This window comes from Polyodon spathula, chromosome 14 (genome assembly GCF_017654505.1).
Source record: "Polyodon spathula isolate WHYD16114869_AA chromosome 14, ASM1765450v1, whole genome shotgun sequence".
Taxonomy (NCBI): domain Eukaryota; kingdom Metazoa; phylum Chordata; class Actinopteri; order Acipenseriformes; family Polyodontidae; genus Polyodon; species Polyodon spathula.
Window position 1 is genome coordinate 37284981 of NC_054547.1, and position 26331 is coordinate 37311311.

Sequence of the window (26331 nt, forward strand, 5' to 3'; positions counted from 1 at the left end):
AATCCATAACCCACTGTTTGTCATTTGCCATGACAGATAGCATCGCATCTGTGTCACTTCTGCCAGGAATGTGCTTCAGGGCACCTTGTTTTATCAAATAAAAAAGGAGCATCTTATGGTTTGTAAATGCTTCCACAGTTTAAAAGTCAGCTTCAAGCACAAGGCTGGTTTACCGTGTCACGGCACAATGGAGAGGGACACAGTATGTTTATTGCCTTCAAGGCAGATTAATTTATACAAAAATACATACATAATTAAGTAGGTATGAAGATGTTAAGGTTTCATGCATCTTTAATGGGCTAGAATTAGAAGCCATTCCAACCCCAAAATTAAGGATGTGTCGAGATCTGTTCCCCTACTTCTCCACTGAAGAGGCATGTTGAAAAAACTCCTATATTGAATAGTTTAAACTAAGACTTATTGAAACAGCTGGTTGAGCCGGAGTGTGAGAAAAACTAAAGCAGATGGCTGGAGATATAAGGAGTATATTTTGTTATTGTATTATTTTGGCTTATTGGCACTGGGAAAAAAATAAATCTAGTGAAGGAAATAATGCAAGTAATTGAAGATGAAAGAAGTACAGGGGTAGTGGTGGCCAAGTAACTAAGGCAATGGACTAGCAAGGCTAGGCCTGGGGGGAGAGGATGAGGACAAGTAGAAAGAATGGGCTGATTCACAGCAGAGGGCAGGAATGCTGGTTGGCCAAAGGATTATTAAATGGGTAAAACACAAAGGGGCATGGAGTGTGGCAAGAGCTGCTTTTCATCTCTGCATCATTGTGACTTCTCTTTTAGGCCAGTGTAGTACAATCTTGAGTTCACTTTGTGGGACGTGTTTTGGACAGCACCCTTTTATAACCCAAAGTCGCTGTCACCACTGCCCCACACAAAGTTTACAGTAAATGAAGGAGAAGGGACACACCGTAGCACACAAATGGTGCTAATTCTGTTTGCAGCCTCCTTTGTTGAAGCGCAATTCTAAACTTGTAGACGGGAGAGTCGTAATTGCTGGGTTCTGACATCAGTGAAAACCTATTCCCTTCTGTTTGATTTACTGTGTTTTGGAGCTTTGATCTTTTTTTAGTTCTCTATCAGAATGCGTCCAGGTTTAAGAAATGTTGGGCATTTTTTGTTTTCAGCATAATGTGGTCTGATAGATTTCTTGAAAAAGGTGTAATGTATTTTAACTAGGAGGATCAATTTAGCTTGCAAGAGATTTAAAAGAAAAAAAATTAAAAGAATAATACATTTTATCTGCTTCTGTCATTTTTGCAACCAGCTTAATCTCATACAATTTCTCCATTTCAATAGCAATATGCACCTTGTAGATTGCAGATAGAATTAGTCATTTATATTCCACTGTAGTTTGCCCAATGTAATTTTTGCACTAAATGCCGGGGAACTCAGTAAGGTCTTTTGAAATCATCTTAGAAACACAAGCTCCTACCTGGTAATTTTTCATTTTTTCAATAACACATTTAATAAATAAATAAATAATAGTAACTTTAATTGTTATATTTTAAGTACACATAAATGTATTTCACTTTAGTAAAATGTACTATGCATCAAACGTCTTATTATACAGCATGTTTTCCTAAAATCAAGCTGCTGTCGTCTTCGTGTTTGCTCCTTTGCTAACATTGAATGGTACAATCAGTGAGGACTGATAATGGGACAGGGCAGCAAAATATTTAGGAAATCCTATATATTTATAGCCTCCCAAATCCTGATTGATTCCCACTTGATCATGGATCCCAAAGAATGTGAATGTGTTAGTTACTGATACAGGAAAAATATGTGTCTGAAGTTTTGCTAGGGGGTGGGGGGTTGTCAGGTGTTTCACAGCAGTGTCCTAATTACCTCCTGGTGTGGACGCTATATATTCACTACTTTCAAATGCTATTATCTACTGAAGCTAAACTCTGTCCAGTGTGAAGGTCGGAGCCTGTGCTCAAGAATACACATGTATTGCATTCTAAGCACAAAGCTACACGAACCACACTAGCTTGATCTCCAACCAGCTGCTTGAGTCCAGTGCGGTGATTTAAAAATGCATGACTCTTAAGTTTTAAGTCCACCAGCTTGCCCTGTAACATTTTTGAGAGAACAGAAATACAAAACTGATCATTGTAGCTGTTGGAAGCCTTGCTTAGGCCACCAAGTTGGAAGGTTATTTGTGATCATGTGAAACCAAATGTTTGTGCGGATTAGTAAGAGGTTTTGTTTTCCTACAGGACTCCCGAGCAGTGTCCCAGCGTAGTGTCCTTGCTGTCAGAGAGCTATAACCCCCATGTACGCTGTGGGGCAGCCATGGCCCTTGGCATCTGCTGTGCAGGAACAGGAAACAAGGTGAGCTCTCGCCCTCTTTCTCTCTCGCACGCATGCAGCATGAAACATGTGCAGTTAATTAACTTGGATATACAGTGTCCTGGAAAAAGTGTTGAACACATGTTCAGTTTGGTTGGGTTTTTGAAAAAAAATCACATCATAGTGGAATGGGTTTAAACTGAGTATCTTTTTTGGTGTAACACCGCTATCTCGTGACAATGCACAGCAACCAAAACTAAAATAAATTCACTATAGTGTGAGGTGTCGAAAGGGGCAACGGAGATCACTGAACTAATTAACAAGTGCACTGTAGGGAGGAGGAGCACTGAAAGCATGCCAAGTAATCTATTAACAATAACATACCTGAAAATGTTTCCTATGTTGGAAATGAAGCAAGGTTGTGCTAGCATAGCACTTGGATAGGAGTGTGTTTAAAAGCAGAGTAATGAAATTTATTAAAAGCAGTTTTATAAGAAATGGAATAAGGGTGCATTGTACAGCGATGCTGCACCTTCCAAGACCTTATGCCAGACAAGCAGAAATTTAAACCCAGGGTCTCCCAGCTCCAGGCCCTCTGCTTTAAACTTTCTGCACAAGGAGGGCCCTATTACGAGAAGGTGTACTGCTTTTTAATCTGTGTAATGTCCATATTGCCAAACAATTTGAGCAGTTGCTGTTTTTGTAAGAAGCTGTGTTCCAGGGCACGTGCATTAACCAGGTATGTTTTAACCTTCATGTATATTTTTATAAGTTAGAATTTTCTAAAGTCTGCTTTTTTAATTTGTTTTTGTTCTGCTATGTTTTACTTTCCTTTAAAACCTGTGCCTGTGTCACAGTCTTGGCTAATGTTCTCTGTCCTGTGAGAAGTACCCTAAACTTAACTTCTCACGAAAAGTGAAACAGTTGTTATTACCCAGGCTAAATCTACACCCCATGAGAATAAAGGATACTAAGTTACCCAGTATTAAACCGAATGGAGTTGTGCCTCTAAATGACTGAGCGAATACAATTGGAGTCTCCTGACTCCGTTCATGCCTTTTTTTGTGGTATTCTTTGCAGGGTGGATGAGGGGAGGTATAGAGGAACATGTGCCGCCTTCTGCTTATTTTCCCTGCTGTGTTAGTTTGTTGTGTGCTCTGCTCTCGTCTTATGGTGTCAATTAGTCATTAACACAGCCCATACTGCAAGCCGCAAGTTTTCAGTTTATATTGGAGAATCTTACGTTTTTTTTTTTCTTTGTTTTGATGTGCTTTCACCAGGGAACAGCTCTGAGGCATGTGGTTGAAATGCATGACCTTTATTGTACTATGCCGTACATGTTAAGGTTTTTAATGAGTCGTTGTTTGACCAGATAGGGAAATCATAAATCAAAGTACATGGGATGTTGGGGGGGTTGGGTTGGTGGTTGGAAGCAAGAAATGAACAGCAATGGTAATGGAATGGAAACATTTGCTGAATCAAATTCTTATTTTTCCCGTGAGTTTGCTGTACTTGCTGAATCAAATCCTGCAAATGGTTTACCCTAGAGGTGCTTTATTGACCAACTTCTTAACATAACTACAAGCAATAACAGTACAATGATGAAAAGCAGGTTTATACGTTAACATTCACAATTGCATAGATCATTTTACTATTTTTTTTTTTTTTTTGCTTTCAGACATCGATATTAGCCATTAATCAATGTAATGAAAAGTTAAATGCCCAAATAGGAATTCTCCGGTCTCCGCACACATTATTTGCTTATCAGAAGCAGCACTATAAAACACTGAGGCGTGACAATGTGTTTATAGGATTGCTGCCTCCTAAAAGGGGCACTTCCTCCGTGGATTTTCCAGGAATTTTCATTTCATTTCTAGATAAAGGCCTCCATGTACTTCCTCAATCTGTTATGGAAATGCACCCTAAATCATCCACCCAGGTCTCGCAGTCTTTTGTGAAGGGCTTAGACTTGGGTTAATGATATATCTGCCCTTAGCAGGCATTTGGAAAGTAATTTAGTGATGACAAAGGGAATTTATATTGTTGTTTCCTGACGAGGAAAGCTGATGCGGCCCTTTGAATCCTGCCTCACCTGGTTTTGTATTTATATTATATTAGTTTCTTTTTTTCTTGGTTTAGGAAGCAATCAACCTCCTGGAGCCCATGACCAATGATCCTGTCAACTATGTCCGCCAGGGAGCTCTCATTGCATCCTCCCTCATCATGATCCAGCAAACAGAGGTCACCTGCCCAAAGGTAAGAGAGAGCGACTCAGAGTACCTGTGGACAGGGCAAAAAAACAAGAAACCCTGCAGTAATACATGTGGAGCTGTGGATTACTGTGCAACATTGTTAGTAATGCTTTAAAAATTATAATGCATATTAAATTGATTACATCTGTTTATGCATATAGTAATTACAAAGTATATGAAACTTTTTTTTTTTTTTTTTACTTTATTCATTTTTATCAGTTGGGGGTCAAAGCAAAATCCCCCATAACAAGTAGGAGCAACCAATCAAGAGGGAAAAAAAAAAGACTTCACTGATCACTGTCCACAGCAGTTTAGTAACAAGAGTGTTGTCCATGTCTTATATTTTAATTGTGTGACGGAACAGGATAGTGTCCACATTTTGTTTTAGTTTTAAGCAATGACTGGCACTTGCTTACAGTCTGCCCAGCATTACTGAATACCTGCTCACTAGGTACTGACGTTGCTGGGATGCTTAATTCTTCTAACCAAAGATTACAATTTTTGGAACAGTCTTGGTTGTTTTTCTTAATTTTAACTCCTGGCTAGTTCAGATGAATAGTGCAGATTTTGTTTGAAGTTTTGTAGATTAGTTGTTTTACCAGAGTATTCCAAACATTACTTTCTTTACTTTACTTTCTCGTTGTCTTACTTTAGAAAACAATTCCCAAACATCAGAAAGCATTGTATTTGTAGGTCGGTCGATACAGTATTTGTAATTCTAGCACAACACTTAACTTGATCTGTTAATTTGAAGACTCCTGCACAGATGCAATCCCATCAGTAAACACTCGCAGGGGGGAGAAGGTGAGCTCATTCACATGCAGATTCAGTGACTCAGACCTGAGGGGAGCAGAGAAGCTCTGCGCATAATGCAAAAAATTATTGCAGATTCTAAATTCTAATAAAAAATAAAAACTTTTTCCTTTACTTTAAACCTTTTACACAAAAATGATGCACAAGCTTGACTATCGATAGGTGTCAAACGATAGATAAATCGGTGCATTGTCTCGGCCTTAGTCCGCAGGTAAAGTGTGAATCTGTAGCCAACAAACAGGTACCCACCTGAGATGATACATGGTTTAAAGTGCTGGTGGGTCAGTGGTGGACTTTTAGTACTTGACCTTTTCAGCTAAAAGTTTTGATGATATTATGTAAGCTAACCTAATATATATTAAAGAACGCTTTATAACTAACCAATTTAGATGTACATGTGTTTTCTTTGAATTAAAACAGCTGGTAAAGTTCTCATGTTTAGTGTTGTGTGGGGTTTTGTCTTTTTTTTAGTAAAAATGGCATGAAGGTGGTCTAAAGTTTCATGTTATAAAAGCACAGGCTTGTCCATGAAATCTGTTTATAAGCCTGTTAACAACAGTACACTTCAGAAACGGCCTGTGTTTATAGAGTGATTGAAAGTTGTCAAAAATGGTGGAATTGCAGGCTGAAAAGCCATCTATTATCGTTTAGTACCTTGCACCTAATTGGGAGGCTGTATCCACTCCATGTTTAGATGAGTCTGCAGGGTGTCCCATGTTTCAGTTCTGTTTACATAACGGCTGCGTTTGTATAAAGTAATCATCAGCTGGAAAGTGTGTTGCTCTGATTTGTTTAAACTCCCGGCTCTTTGGGGCCCTGGGTCAACCATGCACTTCAGGAATGGCAATAAGAGTTCTATTGCACAGTGGTTTCATCCATTCCAGGTTTTAGTATTTGCTTGATTAGCTGCAATGTATTGTTAACAAGCTCAGGCATGTCTTTTTAAACTTGTAGTAAAACCAGGACTGGATCAAACTGCTATGTAATGAGTCTTATTTCCATCGCTGCACTGACACCATGAAGAGTCCTTGTAGAGGAAGCCTTCTTCCTTGAAGGCATGCTTGAAGGTTGAATTCCAGTGTATGAGGATAGTGTGTATGTACTGGCATCACCAGGATAGGTCAAGCTTGGACAAAAATGTTTGTCTAGATTAATAGTTGATCTCTTACTGGAACAGGGCGTGCCCTTGAAATCTTGGTAAGTTTACACCTGTAGCATCGTATGAGGGATGAAACAACCAGCTTTTTTGTTCACTTTGTGTTTCAAAGTTCTGTCACTGTGGTCCCTCATTTTAAACAAAGTGAGGTCGGATACCTTTAAAATGAGTCGAAGATTTTCAAGTTAAGTCCATCAGTGTAAATCCCCATGTCAGGTACCATCTTACAGTGCAAGATGTTAGCAGAGTGGAGTTGCATATGTTTCTCACTCATTCTGCCCCCTTTGATCTCTGTTTCTATAGGTGAACCAGTTCCGACAGCTCTACTCCAAGGTCATCAATGACAAACACGATGATGTCATGGCTAAATTTGGGGCCATCCTTGCACAGGGCATCTTGGATGCTGGTGAGTTGTGACATGACTCCTGCAGTGGATTACATTTCGATTTTAAAGAGCTGCTGTATGATTTGTATGTTGCTCTGTCGCAGGGAGCCACCTGTACATGCATTCAGTTAGACAAATACCTTCCAGTGTCCAGATAGGCTTCTGAAGATTTCTACAAAGTAAGAAGTGTGCATGAGCTAGGTTGCCGCAGCCATATATTCTCAATGATAAATTACTTCTGTGATTCAGCTTAGCATGGGCAGTGGAGTTGCCTTGACCTTTTAATGTAGAATCTCCTGAAGCATTGCCTGGTGTAATGAACAGATAAACTAGAAGATGAAGGTCTCTGCTCCCCCCACGCCCCCACCCCCCAAGGGTGCATGGTTTTGTTAGCGATCAATACTTTTTAGAGGTACTCTAGACGAATCTGAGAGAACTTAAACACTGCATCAGCTGTAGCGTTTAATTGTGCCCAATGCTCAGCTTTTACAGACGCATTCTGTTAAATCTCAGCATTATAGTTTTATAATGCCCAGTACACTGGAAGTTTAGTTATACTACCTAAGTCTCACGATGCAGAGCCCTGGACTTAAAATTGTGGGTTCAATCTTCCATTTCTTACAGCTTTGCAAGTCTTTGTACAGTAGGGGAGTAATTACCTGACAGTATATACTGGGCTAAGGGTGGCTGCTCTCGTGATTTAATGAGAGGAGAGAGGGAGCAGTGTAGAGTAAATAAGGAGAAGCCATGCACTTCACTTAAAGGGGATGAGACGACAGAACGGTTATTTACGGAGTGTTTTTTCTTAAGCCTTTAGCATTTAATAACATATTGCATGGCATCTTACAATGCTGTTGAGCGATCGGTATCTATCAAAACTTCTATTTAGTTTTCTTCTGTTGGGGAGGAAGACGCATATGAGATCAGGGGGTCTAAGTTTCATTCTTTGTCTATCTATATTTATATTCTCTCTAGCTGTACTCTGCTCTCTCTCTCACCCCAGTCATTTTCTCTCATGCGCACACAGATTACTTTGTATTAAATTGTGCTTGCAAGCCCCCCTTTGATCTCTGCGACAGGAGGGATTTCGGCATGTTGTGTCTTTTTTCCCACATTTAGTAGTAATTGTATTCATATGATCAAAGGTACAGTACATTCTGATACTTTTAATTATAATCTGAGCCCCCCATCAAATGTTGGAGTCAGATGGTTCAGGAGCTGGCGAGTTACTGTAGAACAATAAAATACATTCTAGAAACTAATGGGGTTTATATTCCATAAGAAACCTAAAAAGAATCCCTTGTCAGAATTGCACTTTTATTTATTTATTTATTTGCTTATTTATTATATGATTGTCCCTCCATTGAATACATCAGGAGTCCCAATTAAATCTGATCATCAGTCTGCCTTGACAGTTCTTGTCTTTGAGTTAATGATATGTTCTAGAAGGATCTGGTCAACTCTTTTTAAAACTAAGAGTTGCTCAACAACCTTCTAAATTAATTGGCTATAACTTCTTTCCAAAAATATTGGAACACTGTCTCATAATTCTCTTTTTCAACCCCTCCTTTCTCTTAAAAGTCAGGTTAACCAAAGTTCACAGGAGCTTGCTATAATACAAGTTTATATATATATATATATATATATATATATATATATATATATATATATATATATATATATATATATATATATATATATTAAGAGATGTTTAAAATATAACTTTCTGTGTGATTATATTAACCTGGGTCTACAATATATTTCCTCTGAGCAGCATATCTCGTCAACTTTTCAGATTTGTTTACTTTCATATACAGGTATGTTAACAAAGTATTGGACAAAGACTGTAGGGGTTTATCATAGGCCCTTGTATGAAAGTACTAGGCATACAGTGGTCAGTTCAGTTATTTCCATTTAAATTTAAGCTATAATGAACATGTTAAATATAATAGCCTTATTTAACTGTGCCATGCTTGGATTAAGCCTGACCTCTGTTTCTAAAATGTGCCTGCACAAGCAGGTTCCAGCAGGTACCCTGTTTACTTGCCAAGGCTAGTGTTTTAATTACTGTGAAACTCCACTGTAACACACTTTTCGAAATTCACCGCATGAAGGTTTTTTTTTGTTTTTTTGTTTTTTTGGGGTTTTTTTGGCCCTCAAACATCATCCCAATTAATGTTGCTACCTGCCTGATAAGAACTGATACTGTAGACAACTTTTCTAATTTAAAAGAAATGCTCGCCTTGGTTGCCAAGTTTTCATTAATTTATGTGATATAAAGAGTTAAGTTTGCTCGTTATAGAAAGGCATTGGATTCAAAACTGTCTAGCACTGCTCTGCTCAAGCAGGTTGAGGCAAGGCTATTAATTTAATTATTATTTTTAAGTCTACTGTGTACTAAAATTATTAAATACAGTTTACACTTTATTGTCTTGTATTCAAACCTAACAGTTCCTCTGTTTTTTTTTTAGTTGCAGTAAAACATTTATATAAACTAAACTTTTATATTCTTTGGTTTAATTGATATTATAATGTCAAAGACTTTTTGTTTAGTTGGAAACAGAAACTGAACTAATTTGTAAATTGATTCAATTAAATGAACATTATCTTAGATGTGTTTTTATGTTAGGTTTCTTATTTAAATACTTTAGTTTTTCTTACTATAATCAAACCTAGTTCGATTGCTTCCAGCATATTAACTCTGTTGTATATAGTTTGTCGTTCAGCTCTCGCTGGATCAGAATGTTTTGAGGCTCCGAGTCCAATTTAAAAAGATGCTTTTGCCTGATAAAGGAGGTTTGGAACTTTCAGCAGGTCGGCCTGAGCTTTTGATACCAGGAGCTCTCTGTTTCAGACCTTACACAGACTTATTCAAAAGGATACAAAATACAGGATCCTACAACTTTTCTATTAACAATGTATTTCATTCTATAGCATCCAATCCATATCCAATAAGTCAGCTTGTTCACAACAAGATTTGAATTCTCCTGGCTTAGCTTGAAGTGGCTCTGCAAACACCACAACAGGCCTTATACAGATCTGCTAATAGTATTTTCTACTGGTTTTATATTCTTTATACCACATTAGTCATTAAAATATTTGTTGCATATTCACAAATGTTCAATTTGTATCCCAAAGATCAGCCTGTTTCCAGTAGCTGTGACAGTTTTGAGTCAGTTTTTGCTCTCAATGAGTCAGTTTATGTTCACAGGTGTGGGTGACAGTCTTTAAAAGCCTGATACCTGCATCCCAAAACTGAAAAGCCTTTGTGCCCTGAGCTCATGCTTCCTTCTCCTCCAGGGGGCCGCAATGTGACGATCTCTCTGCAGTCGAGGACGGGACACACACACATGCCCTCGGTCGTGGGTATTTTGGTCTTCACCCAGTTCTGGTTCTGGTTCCCTCTCTCCCACTTCCTGTCTCTCTCCTTCACTCCCACTGCCATCATTGGCCTCAACAAGGACCTGAAGGTAACCCCCTGCAGGGCTACAATGCATTGCTCCATCGTGCTGCAATTACAGTTTTACATGCTCGACCTGCATCTTTATAAAGTATAAGGTATAACTGTACAGTAAGCGCAGTGCATGCTAGTTGCATGGCAAGAACACTTAAACCACATTTGAAGCCGGTGATATGTGATCTAGAAATGTGTTATGGTTAGAAATACCACTGAATTATAAAATAAATAAATAACTATTACCAAGGTTTTAAGTTTTATTAATGCAATTTGTTTCCAAAAAGAAGAAATTTAACTAAAGCATCTATTTTGGAAATTACTTCAGTGGTTATAAAACACCAGTGATTTTATCAAAGCATTTACTGGTGTATAACTTGCCTTTGCATCCAAACCCTAAATGCCTTCATGCCTCTGAACTCAATTTCAACAATATCGTTGCAAAAATAATAATTCTAATTCAAGCCTCTTTCCTGCCAGTCTCCATTCAGATGTCTCTCTGCCTTTCTCTTGCCGAAAGGTGACATTGTGAAGCGAATGCTCTTCTTGTAATAAATTAAAGAAAAGCTGAGCTTTAACAGTGGCTTCCAATTTATTCTGTGAATTACTATTATTGCCCTTTTACAAAGAAGGTAATGCAAGATGGTCTTGAAAAGGAAATGGTACATCTCCACCCAAAGACAGGAGTGCTCACAGTCCCCTGAGATCTCTTGGAATGAGGAGTTGTGGAGGTGATTTAGTAGTTATAGAACATTTAGATATACTCTTCTGAGCTAAGGAAGCAGTGTTGCAGATGTTCAGTGTACACCTGGATATACTTCAGCTAGTCACACCCAGAATGGGAACTGGGACCAATGTTCTTTTTTCTTTCTTTTTTTTTTTTTGTGTCTCTGATAAGATGCACTTTCTTTTTTCACCCCTCCTTGCAGATGCCCAAGGTGCAGTACAGATCAAACTGTAAGCCATCCACTTTCGCATACCCGCCAGCGCTGGAAGTGCCAAAAGAGAAAGAGAAGGAGAAGGTGAGGGTTTCTTATCTGCTCATTTGACTTCATGCTCTTGCTGCAGCAATGCTAAAGAAAAGCTTCATAGTTTTTTTTTTCCAATCCTGGTACACTAATATTCAATGCATACAAGTCTCTGCAGTGCTACAAAGCAACTGAGAGTTTGCATCAATAAATCTTGTGTAATATAAATTGTACAAATATTCAAAGCTGCAATTTTTGTAGTTTTTTTTTTTTGGTTGTATATTTTCCAGGAAAATCTAGTAAACAAGTTGTTTCCTGGTTAAATAAGTGAAATCCTAAATTCTAATGCCAGGCACTGGACTGGGTTGTTGTGTTGAAATGCTTCGACTCTGCCACCTCTGACCTTGTGCTCGTCTGCTAGGTCTCCACGGCTGTTCTCTCTATCACTGCCAAAGCCAAGAAGAAGGAGAAGGAGAAGAAAGAGAAAGAGGAGGAGAAAATGGAAGTGGTGAGTAACAAGGACAGATCCCAAGCCATTTTACCGACTTGTGAACGTGGTCTTTCTAACAGTGAAAAAAAGGTACATGTGTGCTCACAGATTTAGAATAGCGGATATCTTTAAGCCTGAATATTTTTTCAAAAGCTCAGTTTTTTTTAATCATGGTTTTGTTTTGCATTTTAACTTGGTAGTAGGGAAACTAGAGTATTTCCTCCGGGTGTCTGCCTCAAGCTGTCCAAGAATTAACATGGTCACTAAGATTGTATTTCTGTTTGGTGGTACAGGAAGAGACAGAGAAGGAAAAAGAAAAGGAGAAGGAAAAAGAGAAGGACAAAGAAAAGGAAAAAGAGAAGGAGAAAGAGGAGAAGGAGAAGAAAAAAGAGCCAGAGCCGACTTCCCAGCTTCTGGAGAACCCTGCCAGAGTCATGCCTGCCCAGCTTAAAGTGCTGACCATGCCAGACACATGCCGCTACCAACCCTTCAAACCAGTACGTTCTCTTATTTACTGCAAGCATGCTGCTTTCAGTCACTTTAAACCAGAGTGTGTACGGCTACTGAGTCAGGAATGTAACTGTCCCCTGTTCAAACTATTACGCACTGCTGTAATCCATTTGGTTACTGAATTTGCTGAATATGTTAATTTTTGTGCTATGCTTTAAAATGCACATATGGTTTATTTTTATGTTTTTCCCCCAAAGTTATTGACGGGGTAACTTCTTGTACCCCATGAAGTTCACATAGGCAGTTTTAAAATGAAAAAATGCAAGTAGAAAATTGTCTGAAGTGGATACACAGACACTATGAGCAGTACAAACCAGTGCCTACTACTGTAGACTTTTTCAAACATTGCAAACCATTGCAGATGTCTGATGCACCGACAGCATTGCTAGAAACTTGGTTATTTGACTAGTTTGATCAGCAGATTTGCTTAGCTGTGAACCTAGCTTTTCATAGTACCACGAGCTAGATAAGTTTGTGTGAAGGAGTTGTACACCCAGATATATCAGCTGCTGGCCTTTGAGACTGGTTTCTGCTTCACAGGCTGCTGTTTAGTGATTCATTAAAAGACTATCGAGGTGTAATTAACATGGTTCTAGGATGGAAGATTATTAATTGTTGCAAGGGAGGAGTAGGAAAGCATTTTGTTGTTCTAATTACTTAACTTGAATGGGATCTCAATTATTCATCCCTGGAAGGGAAATGAGGGTCAGGACCCTTTTGCTAATGTTTTTTTAATGCATACATTGCAGCTGCCTGAGGACAGGGTTCAGCACAGCATGTCAGGGAGGATTCTTATTATTTATTAACAAAATGTATTCAGAGCACCAAAACAAGCTCACTTGTGTGTGTCATTCTGACAAGTGGTACTCTTTGATAAGCACACAAGGTTAATTACCCCTAAGGCTAATCATCTGTAAATTATACTCCTTTGGAATTTTTGACAGCCACATTTAGTATTGAATTGTTTGACGTATGGTTCTTGTATATTAAGAAGTGACATGGAGAACTTGGGGAAGGAAATAAGACTCCTAATTCATAGCTGTTTCACCCATTCCAGCTTTTATTAAGAGTTTGATTATCTGCAGTGTATAGGTAACAAACTCAATTGTGTCTTACTAAACTCACAGTTAAACCAGGAATGGGTTAAATTGCTATGTAATTTATAAATTTGCTTTTCCTGGTACTGGATTTTCCCTGGATCAGCTGTCCACTGTTCCTGATACATTTTATGAAGTCATCCCCCATCACCCCTTTGGCAGTGCCCCTAACCAGTCTCCTTGCTTCCCAACACAGCTGCACATCGGGGGGATTATCATCATGAAGGACACCAGCGAGGAGGACGAGGAGCTGGTAGAGTCAGTGGATGCCCACGGCCCCAAGATTGAGGAGGAAGAGCAGGAGCCTGAGGCCCCAGAGCCCTTTGAGTATGTCGATGAATAAACAACACTCAGATTCTAAGGTACGCAAGTCTCTGTGCTCCATCTGAGGCTTTATTTACAAGGAAGAAACCTTTTTTAGGAAAGAAAAATATATATAGACACACACACATATGCATACACGGGCTAACTTCACTATAACGAACCCTCATGGAACCTGGAGAAATATTTGTTATATTAGGGTGTTCACTATAATAGGGTTTGCCGTTTTTCTGTATCAGAATAATGACGAAACTGCAAATTTGAATTGAACATCAATATATAGTACTTTTGGGAAGATTCTTTCACATTGATCGACATTTAAACGGTATTGTGAGAAGCTACTCCTGGCACATGTGTGGGTAACAGCATTGCAAGACCGAGACACATGGGAGTTGGCGTTGAAATGCCGCCCAGGCGCACAGGATTTATTAACACAACACGAAAGTAAACAAATGGGTCATGTGACGCTACCAACAATGGTAACGCACCGAGGACACAAACAGCAGGCTGTACAAAAGGCAAAATAAACACAGTACAAAAACTACAAATAAAAGGTGCCACACAGGGTGAGCGCTAGCCTTATTAAATGAGGCGTCCCGTTCCAGGAACCTGCTACACTACGTAACCCTCGCTGTACATTACATGGGATTAATATCCCTTAAACTAACCTACTGATGAGCCGGTATTCACACAACAACTGCTGCTGCTTCACACAGCCTTGGCTGGGCATTGCCTTCACAAGCACCGTGTTGCAGTCTGTAAACAATCATTTAATCAAACATAACAACGCCAAAAAGCACACGAAACAAACTTGTTTCCACATATAAATTACACCAACACTAATTCACCCTCCCTGTGCAGGGCACTCGCCCTGCTACATGTATGTTTTAAAAAAAAAAAAAGAAAATTGTAAAGAAATGAAAAAGGAAAGACTGTAGACTTACATGCTGAATACAGTAATTGCATGTCCTTTCTCTTGAAAAAACTATCCAGTGCCTGGTTGCAGTTTGTGTGACGAAAACAGACAATAGGTAATCTTTGAATTAGTCAACCATGGTGTTTGTTTTCACTGAGAGAATAACACAGTTGACACTGGGAAAAAATTCAGTGTCAGTCAGTACTGAGATTGTTGTATCCAGGTCGGTCCTGTACGGGATCATTCTAATGGGTCTAATTTGCATTGAAAAATTGGTTCTTGCTGTTGGGATCGTTAAAAGTGGGTGTTTTTTATAAGAAGTGTTCGTTATAGTGAATTTAGCCTGTGTGTGTGCATATTGATATTGTGCATGGATTTTGCATTATTTTGAGGTGTGTGTTGAAGTTTTAAAAGTATATAATACTTTAAAAAGTATATAATACCCTTTTATAATACTGAAAGTTCAAATTTTAAAAATACATTAATAGCATAAGTAATCACAAAAATGCAATGAACCACTGGCGTATGTGCATATCTCAAAGAAATGCAGCATGCAAATAGCGTTTGGTACCTAAACCCCAATCAATGGAATAATATGGTTTAATAATACTTTAGGATTTGGTGTTTGCTGACAAGACTGATTGTTATGCATAGGGTTTGTTATATCTTACTATAAAATAAACTTGATTATACTGTGTTTGTATTTTCAGCAGTATTGGCAACAAAATGTCTCTGCGAGCATATGTGAATTTTTTTTAAATCCCACGATATTGCGATATGGAAATTAACTATATCAGTGTCATATCAAAATATATTTTTTGATGCCGTTTTATTTTGTTTATATGTAAATGTTACGTTTCAGCCCCTGTTTTAAGTAATGGGAAGCTACATTCCATTGTAATAACCGTTTGTTTTTGTAGTTAGGTAGTGCTCATAAAGGTTATACCGTGCTGCCAAAAAACACAGCAGTAAAGTTCCATTTAATGTTTTTCTTTTTGTGGGTTGCAAAATTTTAATTCATTTAAAAAGGATCTCCTTTTTCTATCCCCTCCTGGCTGAGGCTGCCTATAATGTCAATCATAGAAAGTGTTGGTTATGCTTTATTGTCTCGCTTTGCCCCTAGATGGCATTGAGATTGATAGTTCTGGCCGTTAGGAGATCTTAACAGTCCAATCTCTAGACTCTTCCAGCTCCCAGAGATTAATGTACATGGAATGTAAACAAACGAAGACCATCGTTGCAGAAGATTCTAAACACTTTTAAGATATACCTTGAAAAGAGAATCTTGGTTGTTTTTGGCAGATAATCCCAACTTTAAAAGGCCTGTTTTGTTTTTGTTTGTTTTTTTTTAATCATAAGCGTCAAGAAAAATAAGTGAACGAATAAATTTTGATATTTACATAATCTTTGTATCCAAAGTGAATTAAAACCCTTTTTTAGTTTTTTTTTTAGTTTATTTGTATGTGTAATTGCCAGCCTGTTGTCTTTCTCTCATCAGAATAATAGTGCTGCGTGGCTAATTTCAAATATAGTAAACCAGATATGTATACAAGCAGAGATTTCAATGGTGTGCCACTGTGTGCAAAAGGTTCCAGTGCTGTTTTTGTTGCTGCGATGTTGATCTAAAGCAGATCTCTGCCCTTGCAAGCTGATTTACCACGTGACCAGCCTTGTGTGTTGAGCTTATTCTTCAGCACCAAATCTGTACCTTTTTATTTATTTTTTTAGCTTTTTTTGTGTAGTTTGAGCATTTTATCAACAGTTGTACACAGCTTACGTTTTATGCATCAAGCAAACTGTTTTTCTGTCCGAAAGAGATTTAAACATTGCACATTTTTATCTGTATTGTCTGTATAATTGAATTGCATTTGAAATGCTCTGTGCAGTCCTAACACACTGCATTGTGTGCACCCCCCCCTCTTCCTGCAGGTCATGCAATGAGATCTCCGCTCTACAGCAGCTGCGAGGGAGCCCTGCAGAGAAACCCAGACACAGACGCAGCCTGCACAAACACCACTCTAGTATTTTACACTGTCCTTCCTTTGTCTGGCCAGAGAGCTTCTCATCAAATGCGCGTTCGCGCAAGTTTTTGTCAGTCCAGTCATTAGTCAACTTATATATATATATATATATATATATATATATATATATATATATATATACACACACACACATACACACACACACACACATACACTTACTTTATTGGAGAAAACATTTGTGTTTAATGTTATGAATATATTTTGTCTCCTGAAACTTCATAATTATATGCTTTAATGCAACATGTAGTATTTACAAAAAAAATAATAATAAAAGCTAGGTTATCAATTAGAATATTAGTTACAAGAAATATAATAAACATTTGCTGTTCCTACAAGTACAGTGAAACTTTCTACACCTCTTATATCTGTGCTTTGTGTATTCCAGATCTCTCTAAATATGCAGAATGGTTTGCTCAAGTGTAAGGAACATCAGATGTCATTTGAATTATGTTCTGTTTTACTTTTTCTGCACTATTTTCTGGTGGTTCATTGCAGACACCACAGCAGCAGAAATGTAAAACACCAGTTGTAATGAAATTTGAAGCTGCCTTATCCGTAAAGGTTTTTATTTTTTTCGGTGTGCAATTTATGAATACTGGAGGTGGATGTGAGGGTATTTAAATTCAGGTCTCTCTTTTTTGTTTATGCCATACCTCCAGCGGCTCTGGGGGTGTGTTACACAAGTACAGCCTCAAACAATAATAAATACTGTTTTCTAAAACTTATTGAAAGCTTCAGTGAACTGGTGTTATTGGCTGCACTTTATATTTAGCACCCAGGGAGGTGTTTCAGCTAATGAAAAAAAGCTAGTACAGGTCGTAACCTTTTACATGAAAGTTGATTGAAAGTGTCTAATCAGTTTATTTTTAAATGTTACCGCGTGTGGGAAAGTGGCTAGGCTTGTTAAATATAAGACTGCAGTTTTACAGTTCATTTTAGTAAGACACTTGTCTGCAAAACAGCTTCTCAACATTGTTTATAGGCTTTAAGATGACGGGGCCAGGAATGACTGGGGAATTTATACCAGTTCTTATTACAGACTGTGTTTCAGCAAGGAGCCTTCCACTGAGGCATCTCTGTAGCGCACAACACAAGAGAGATATATAAGCAGGGTGATGCATTGAGAAGCTGTAGCAGCATACCTTGCATTTTCAAAATCAACTTCCCGCACACTTTAAACTGCTCTCATCTGTATTAATTACCAAGCACAAGCTTCCAGAGTACTGCGCGGCTGAGCGGTCACAGGTGTTGAGACACTGAAGACATAAAAACATAATGATGATGTGGAGTGGCATGCTCTGATGCCCCAAAGTCTAAACAGGGCTGAAGTTCTATGAGCCTTCAGGCAGGGGTATACTCAGAACAGCAATACAATGACAAGGAGTGCAACATGCACTGCTACAAAAAGGTAAAGGATATGTCGAGGCATGTGTAGACAGGCACTCGTGGGCACGCTCAATTGGGACCTCCTATGCATATTATCAACACCTGATGCCTCCCCCAATGTCCATTTTGCATAAAAATGACTGTAGAGGAGTGTTGTGTTTTAATGCAGTACACATTTTCTAACGCTTAATATACACACCTCAATGCTACGAAAGAAAATTGCAATGGAGAGGAGGTGGTTAGGCCCATGTATGCAGATCCTAGGTAACCCATTCCATACCCTCAGCTACTCTGAAGAAGTGTCTCCTTTCCTCTAATTATCTAGAAGCAGTTTATTCATCTATCAGTCTGACCACACTGTGTAGCAAAAGGTGCTTTTTGCTGTTCCTCAATCCACTCATCACAAACTGGTGCATTTTAAGATATTACACATTATTGTGTCTGGATATATGTTTTAATTTATTTGACTGAAGAATTGCAAATGGTTGTCCTCATCTGCGTCCTGTGATAATGAAATCGGAGACTTTAACAATGCTTGTGGGTCGATGTTAATTAAGAAGGCTGCCATTGTCTCCCAGCTGACCCCACCGCTCTGGTGTCTGAGCAGACCCATGGAGTAAGGGGCAGGGCAGTATGGGGGAGGCTGGCACTAAACTGCCCTTCTTTCTCTAGAATCTCATTTGTTATTTCAGAGTTTGCCAAGATTCTGGTTGCTAGTGAAAGCCGAGAAGGACTGGAGCACTCCCATGTTTCTGCAGAGAAGGTCCAGCAATCAGAGCTGGGCACTATCTGGGAATAGTGCAAGTCAGGTCCAGAGAAGGCTGGAAGAACCTACGTTATAGAATTTACTCCTGGCACCTACAGTATTTTGTTATGATCAGGAGGTTATGTCCGTCTCTTGTGGTTTCCCAACGATGCGTCTCCTGCAACTGTCTCTCAAAACAGAAACAAGAATGCTTAAGATGAATGTCCTTTCATGTGTAAAAGTATATACAGTGTATATACTGGAACTTGCAGCTGCTAAGGGACCATGCGCATCGGGGTGAGATTTAACTCGCTGGGCATTTGAGTGCTAGTTAGTTTCTTTTTGGTTCTTATTTTTTGTTTAAGCATAGGATTGAAGAAAGAGCCGAGCAATATCAAACCTGTACAGTGACATCAATTAGCATAAGATGACACAAACGCAAAATGTCAGAGGAAGATCGGGCAGATGGGTTTTGTCAGCCATTACTTCTCTTCAGCCCCTGGAGACTACCTGACTGCAAGAGCATCCTGAATCCAAATTGGCTTGAGAATGGTATTGATCTGTGTTGCTTACTCATTTGTGACAGATTAGAGTTTAATATTTTAATGTTTATAGTTTTGTTTTTTGTAATACTAGGAGTAGCAATAATCCGTTGACAAAGCTTTCTTCAAGCATCAAACTGAACTGAACATTACTAAGAAATAATTACCAGGATTACGTCACTAGTTGCACATTGCAAGTATACTTTCTATAACCCTTCAATTAACTATTGGCTTCTATGTGCCCAACATAAAGATGCCAAAGGAGCCTATGTAACATATATGACTGGTTAACAAACACACTCAGTTAGAGGACTTATTCAAATGCATTGTATTTCTCACAGCAGGACAGTCACAGTGAATCTCATAATATCGATCTGTTATTTCTAAGCAAATAGATTACATGGAATCAGTTTTTTTTTTTTTTTTTTTTTTATTTAAGTACAATTTATAATCATTTAAAAATGCATTTAATTATTTGACAGTTAGCACAACAGTATAATTTGTGCATGAACTATCCAATAGATGGAGCAATTTAAAAAAAGAGGTAAAAATCCACCCACAGTACCCCCTCTGTTTGTCCTGCGTTGCATTTGTTTACCAGTAAAATTAGAATAATTGCCTGTCATCTTGCAGGCGTGCTACATATGAATATTGTCAATCATTGTTTTATCATTTATTTTTTTTTGCCTGTCGTTACCAAGGCCCCCGTGTGACACACAGACAACTACGTCAATGATCCTGTAAAAAAAAAAAAAAAAATGTTAAGCAGACATCTTTTTCAAGTGTGCGTTTCCATCAATGTGGATATGGGCTCATTTCCCCTGCATAAAATTCTAAACATACCCTCTGCAAATCTGTCCTGTATGCATTCAAATTGCTGTGATGTCCGAGATGGTCTGGTGCTAAAGCAAGTATGTATATTTTACGAATAGTACTGGTAGTGGAGTCCTGTACCATGAACTTCTCCTTAGATCAATTGCTACCAGTGCTACTGTGACTCATTAAACCACGTGTCACTTGAAAGAGTGCTTTGAAAAATGAACTAATAAACCTTCATGAACTGCACACTTCACTGTATTAATCAAAATTGGCTTAAGCAAGGCCTCCTTTGTGATCCCTTTCATAATGAAAATGCTAGTGAAATAGCGTTTTGGAGGAAAGCCACTGCCTTCTTCCCCCTTCTAAGTTCTTAGCACTGCTTTTAATTAACTCTGAAGAAACGATGAAAGTACTGTTCCGTTTGTTTCCATGGTTTCCTACTCCTTTGCGTGATAATCTTGCTCCTGAGCTCCTTGCACTGAACCTGCAGGGTCGCAGTCAGCAGACAAAGGGAAAGATTCCAACAACGCGACATGACAAGAAAAAACCTATTCATCCCACGCTTTTTTAAAAGAAAGCAAGCTGGAACAACAAGATTAATGGCCATGCCACACGACCAACCAGCATCCTTTTGAAATTGCCAGAAAAAAAGAAAAGCAAACAAAGTAGACGTTTTTGAGGTCTGATTCAAGCCAGGCTTGAAGAACGGGCAGTTACTGCAGGTCTGTTTTTTATCAAATGCGGCTCCTGTAGCCACTGAGGAAATCTTGGGCTGGTGTCGTGGCAAATTTCACCCCCTACCAAATGTTCATGTTAAATGAGGAGGGAGGCAATACAAAACATCAGAAAACACCAGTCGAGTTATTAGTGTTAAAGGATGGCAGTATCAAGATCTGCCACGGTTTAGATCATTAAAATTGACCCTTTACCAGTTTTTTGTCTGTGCCACTTGTAAATTGATTTGACTCCCATTGGTCCAAAGTGGCACAGTCTGTTACCAGGACATTATCAGCATCATTCACTGCTTGATGTATGTCTGCGCAAAGCAGATAGATACAGAACGAGCAACAGGCTGCTCAAAGCAGATTGAACGGCAATCAGAGTGGAGTTGGAATTGAGGGATCTTACATTTCGATTGCTTGCTCATTGAGTATCTGGTTATCTGCGTGCAAACTTGTGTGTTTATCTGTGTATTTGTGCAAGCGTGTGTGTATTTATCTGTATCTGCATGCATGCATCTCTGTCTGTGTGTGTGTAATCATGCTGGAGCAGCACAGTCTCCTAATCAGGGGCTGGACAGGGTGCTGTCTGCTGATCCACACTGTTCCCTTCAGTGGCGCCACACAATTGCATTTCAGATGAGCAGGCCTATTTATTATCTTAGTTACCAGGCTAGTCCTTTCCTGTGGTGTAAAATTGATCTGTTTTCATTATTGTGTTAAAGCCAAGAGTGTAAAGGGTAGGGTGCATAAAATTACTTTATTTAGCTTCTTTTCAATTATTATTCAAACAATAACAACATCATTGCAAGTGTTCTCTGTGCATCACAATGTCTCATGCCGCAGCAAGGGGCCCTCCTTAGCGATTAGCCGGCAGACTGCTGCAACACAAAGCATAGGGTGAAATGTTTTTTGCGCGGTGCACCGAATTGACGCACGTGGATTTTTGGCACATGTTCAATTGTTTCGCAATTCTCCTGCGGCTGTGGAATGAGCAGTTTTACTGTACCTGTACTGAGTCTTGTGCCAGAGGGTTAATTGAGTTTGAAATGTGTTGAAAATACAAACTCACGCTTCGTTAGCGCTTTTAAATGGGACGAGTTGGGGGGTGCTGGGCACTGTCAACAGCATAGCATACTCTTACATTACCCAGCAGCAGTAGATATTCAACACAACAAGTTCCGTTGAGGACAGACCTGTCACCCAATATTACCGGTGGTGATTTTATTAGTTAACGATGGGAGTTAAATTGCTTCCACGGGGGTCATGTGGAGAGAGGTTTACTTCGAGTATGATTACAAAAACACACACTACGTCGTATCAGCTAGTCGCCTCATTCATTCGACACAGGCATGAAGTACACACACACATCGCAACGCATTCTGGTGCGTTTGACCTGTCTCGTTGGTTCTCGGGCATCTTTCATAGCATGACTATGCTTACCAGAATGCACCGGGGTGTGACTTGAAAAGCTTTAACTGCCTCAAACTGCCCTAGTGTACATGGAGTCATGGTAACCCAATCCTTTGTAAAACTCTATTAGTCTGACTTGAAACAAGGAGATGCAACGTTTACACATACCAGGGATAAGCTTTGCTTAACAAATGTGTGAATTCATTCAATATTGCACGTACAGGTAGCGTGTGCTTTCAGGTGGCAGATGTTTCTAATATTTTGTCCCATTCCATGCTGACTCAGTCTTAATCACACAGGTGGTCTGTAGAGTTCTGAATATCAAGTGTGATGATAAATAAATAAATCAACAATATGCCTTGGCTCCATGTGACCCTGCGGTTACCGGGGTGTGTACACCATTCTGCGTGCACCGGACACAGAGGGTCGGTTTGTTTTTGTATAATGATATGACATTCGTGACGTTTTTTTCATGCAGCAGTTTGTACATGTATGAGAGGTCAGGTTCATAAGTTTTTGCACAGGTGCATTGTGTTAGTTATTAAATAACAATAATGCAAATACATTATACGTACATAATCAACTAGCAAGATTTTATAAATTTATCCTTTGCAAAGATTCAACTTTAATAAAATGGTACCAAATCTAAACTGAATTAATATTCACTGCACTATATATTTATTTGTTCACACAAAAGCAGGCAGGTGTACTCTCCATGTCATGCAAGCATTCTTGTGCACATTATACCCCACAGCCAGGGCTATAACCAAAGCGGACGCTCTACCGAGCTCAAATTTAGCTTTCCAGCTCTAACTGGCAGTATGTATATGACAGTTTGGTATTTACTGTTCAACCTCCAAATCTGTGTTACACAGCAAATAAAATTAAAGAGTCTTTTGTACTTCACCACAATTTTTACATGAGCATCAGCATGCAAAAAACAAAAAAACAACAACAACCGCGGACACTACCTCGATGTCCTCATAGCTGCACAGAACTTCAATTCAGATGTTTAATCCATGTATTCCGTAGAAAAGCAGAGTGACCTCTAGTGGATGACTTCGGCGTTACAACACAGGCAGTTTGTTTTTACCCCATGAAAATGCTGATCTTCTGATAATGGCAATAAACGCACTATTAGTTTATATTTTGCACCAGTGAAATTCTAGTGCCCTAGTTGCCATCACGATCAACCATCTGACCAATTTACTATGTCATATTTATATTTTAAAAGTATTTACTGTTGTTTAAAGAGTGACGTTGCCCAGATACTAATCTGCTACCTGCTGTTTTTTGTTGTTCTTAATCCAAGATTATTGCCAGTTTGTGACAGAGGGCTCCTTTGCAGCAGGAGCCCATTATTACACGTGCTGTCTAGCAAGCATGTTCGCTTGTCTCCAGCACAATCATATAGGACAAAAAGGTTGAAAACCAGTCTCTTTCAATCTGTGTCTAAAGGGTTAAAACCAGTCTCTTCGTTGCTGGGTGGTTTTCCCTTAATAAATGCTTGTTGTCTTAGTTGGGGCTCTAATTATTATTGTATTGTTTTACTCTACTGTAGTCTTTTACCTGCTGTTCCTGAGATCTTTGGAGTTGTGTGCTTGGACCTCGTTCGCTGGATTCAGTCTGTGCTGTTGTGATGAAGAGCACTGCCCTCCAGCCAGGCTTTATATATGTGTTTTTCCTGGATGGAGTTTTTCCCAGCTCATGGAAAGTTCCCAGCCGTCTCTCGGTTCTGTTGGTCTAGTCCTGGAGCTGACCCAGCGTGTGGTTTGGGCTCTCTGTGGGGGTGTAGATCTGTGAAAGGTGTTAATGGACATGGGAGTTAATAGTTTGATGGTTGTGGCTGTTGTTCCTGTCAAGGGGGTTATTCGGAGGCTTTCTGAAGCGAGTGTGCTGTTCTATAAAATACAGGGGCTCTCTGTTTTATCCTTCAGGCACCACAGTGTAATAACACACAGCTAACACATGCTGGCCAGTTACATTTGTTAATTTGTAGTGCAGAGCTATTTATTTTAATGTATAGAAAAACTGTAAGTAGAAGTTTATTTCAAAGTTTTTCTCAATGGCTTCAAGTCTATAAAGTGTCACACCCAAGCAGTCAGGGGGGGGGTTATCAACCCAAGCCATAAAACTAGCGAATGCTGTTGAGTTGAAGACATTAATGCAGGGATGGGAATAAGACTTTCCATAGCAGTTTGATGCATTCCTGGTTTCACTATGAGTTTAATAATGCTCACCGGAGCTTGTTACCTATACATTGTGGCTATGCAAGCTCGTAGTAAAACCTGGAATGGGTGAAACTGCTATGCAGTCAGAATCTTATTCCATCCCTTTAATGCGTAGAACATATCAATAATAAATTTCAGCTTTGCAACAAATAAATAAAACGAGTTTGAGTTAGTCCTAGATCTAAGAATAGTTAACCCCACACAAGTACTTCATGCTAGTGAAAAGCAGGAAAGATGACTGAAAGCGTTATTCATTCCTGGATGGGCACTGGATTGACAGTGGTGAGCTCAGTGGTGAGCAGGGTCTCACTGAGCTTCCCTGTAGCTCTGAGCAGCACGGTCTCGCTGAGCTGTAGCTCTGAGCAGCACGGTCTCGTTCTCTCCTGCTGGGGACTCCAGGTTGGAGTCCAGCTGCTCAACAGACAGTGGACCTGTACGCCTCATTTCCAAGAAGATATTTCACACTGGGAATGGCCTGTGCTGGCTGAGCAGTGAAGGGTGGACCCCTGAGCCTCTGGGATTTGGTTTATTATTTTTAATGTACCTTTTCTATGAGAAGCCAACCTCAGCCTGCTTCTCGGAATTGTTCATGGTGAAATGAAGGGGAAGAGATTTCCCAGATTCTTTACTGCCAGCAAACAATGCAGCTGGATGTTAAGAGCAGGAGAGGCACAGACTGTGGACACTGAGACACCAGCACAGTAACAGAACATATACTGTAGCAGACTCTCGTATTCCTGAGACACAGCCATGTGAAATATCCTTGTATCGGATCGAAATGATGTTACATTAAAATGAGCTATACTGTTTAATTATTCTTTTTTAAGTATGTATTTAAATATATTGTATATGATGCTGTGAAGCGGCTAGTTGATTTCCAACTACTAAAGCACCGTTTGTGGAGTGAATATCAGCTTGCATCGAACAGCGCTATACAATATTCTATAGGACTGTGCAAGTCTAAACTGTTTTGTTGGTTTATTTTATGAAAATAAAGTTCATTTCTGTAAAAATATGGAAGGAATCATTAAGACAGTGAAGTCGGTTGGGTCACTTTACAAGAAAAATGAAACTCCTGCCACGGTTTGGCTCTTATTAATTGAAATCAATGTTATGGTTTAGTTTAAAGGCATCCATCTGTGAAAAGAATGAATCATGGTCTAGCTTGCTGTGCACACGGAGTTCAGTTCTGTATGAAATCAGCAGCAGACGCTGTAGCCTTCTCTTCAGGTTTTAAAATTTTCTAAAGATTTCTCAGTCAAATCATTCTGGAAATAATGCTTTGCTTCTGATTTACTGTCAAGATTTTATCAATTAATTAGTGCTGCTAGTTTTTATATACCATTACACAAGTGCAGGGATGTCTGCAGGGCCGCATGTTTGCATTAATTGCGTGTATAAATACATTGTGATGTAAACAATTAGAGGTATTTTTTAAACAGATTTAGTTGTAGCCGTGATCAGCAGCTGCCTGGTGGAGGTACTCAGCAGTGGAGCTGGGTCAGGCTACGCTACAGTGAGTCAGTGGCAATGAGAGATCGCAGGTGGATGTGCTCCGCAGTGGAGCTGGGTCAGGCTACGCTACGGTGAGTCAGTGGCAGTGTGAGATCACTGGTGGATGTGCTCAACAGTGGAGCTGGGTCAGGCTACGCTACGGTGAGTCAGTGGCAATGCGAGATCGCAGGTGGATGTGCTCAACAGTGGAGCTGGGTCAGGCTACGCTACGGTGAGTCAGTGGCAATGCGAGAGCGCAGGTGGATGTGCTC

General features: G+C 39.3%; 1 protein-coding gene across 1 annotated transcript in view; it reads left to right on the plus strand.

Annotated features, from left to right (window-relative positions):
* The window catches only part of LOC121326707 (26S proteasome non-ATPase regulatory subunit 1), a 45725-nt gene extending 28974 nt beyond the window's left edge, over window positions 1-16751 (plus strand). Inside the window, exons 17-25 of the mRNA XM_041270109.1 lie at window positions 2234-2348; window positions 4446-4562; window positions 6831-6933; window positions 10213-10382; window positions 11296-11388; window positions 11756-11842; window positions 12118-12321; window positions 13628-13793; window positions 16598-16751. Of these exons, the coding sequence (XP_041126043.1) occupies window positions 2234-2348; window positions 4446-4562; window positions 6831-6933; window positions 10213-10382; window positions 11296-11388; window positions 11756-11842; window positions 12118-12321; window positions 13628-13774 (1036 nt within the window). The 3' untranslated portion in view covers window positions 13775-13793; window positions 16598-16751. The remainder of the gene's footprint in view (window positions 1-2233; window positions 2349-4445; window positions 4563-6830; window positions 6934-10212; window positions 10383-11295; window positions 11389-11755; window positions 11843-12117; window positions 12322-13627; window positions 13794-16597) is intronic.
* The last annotated feature ends 9580 nt before the right edge of the window (window positions 16752-26331 follow it).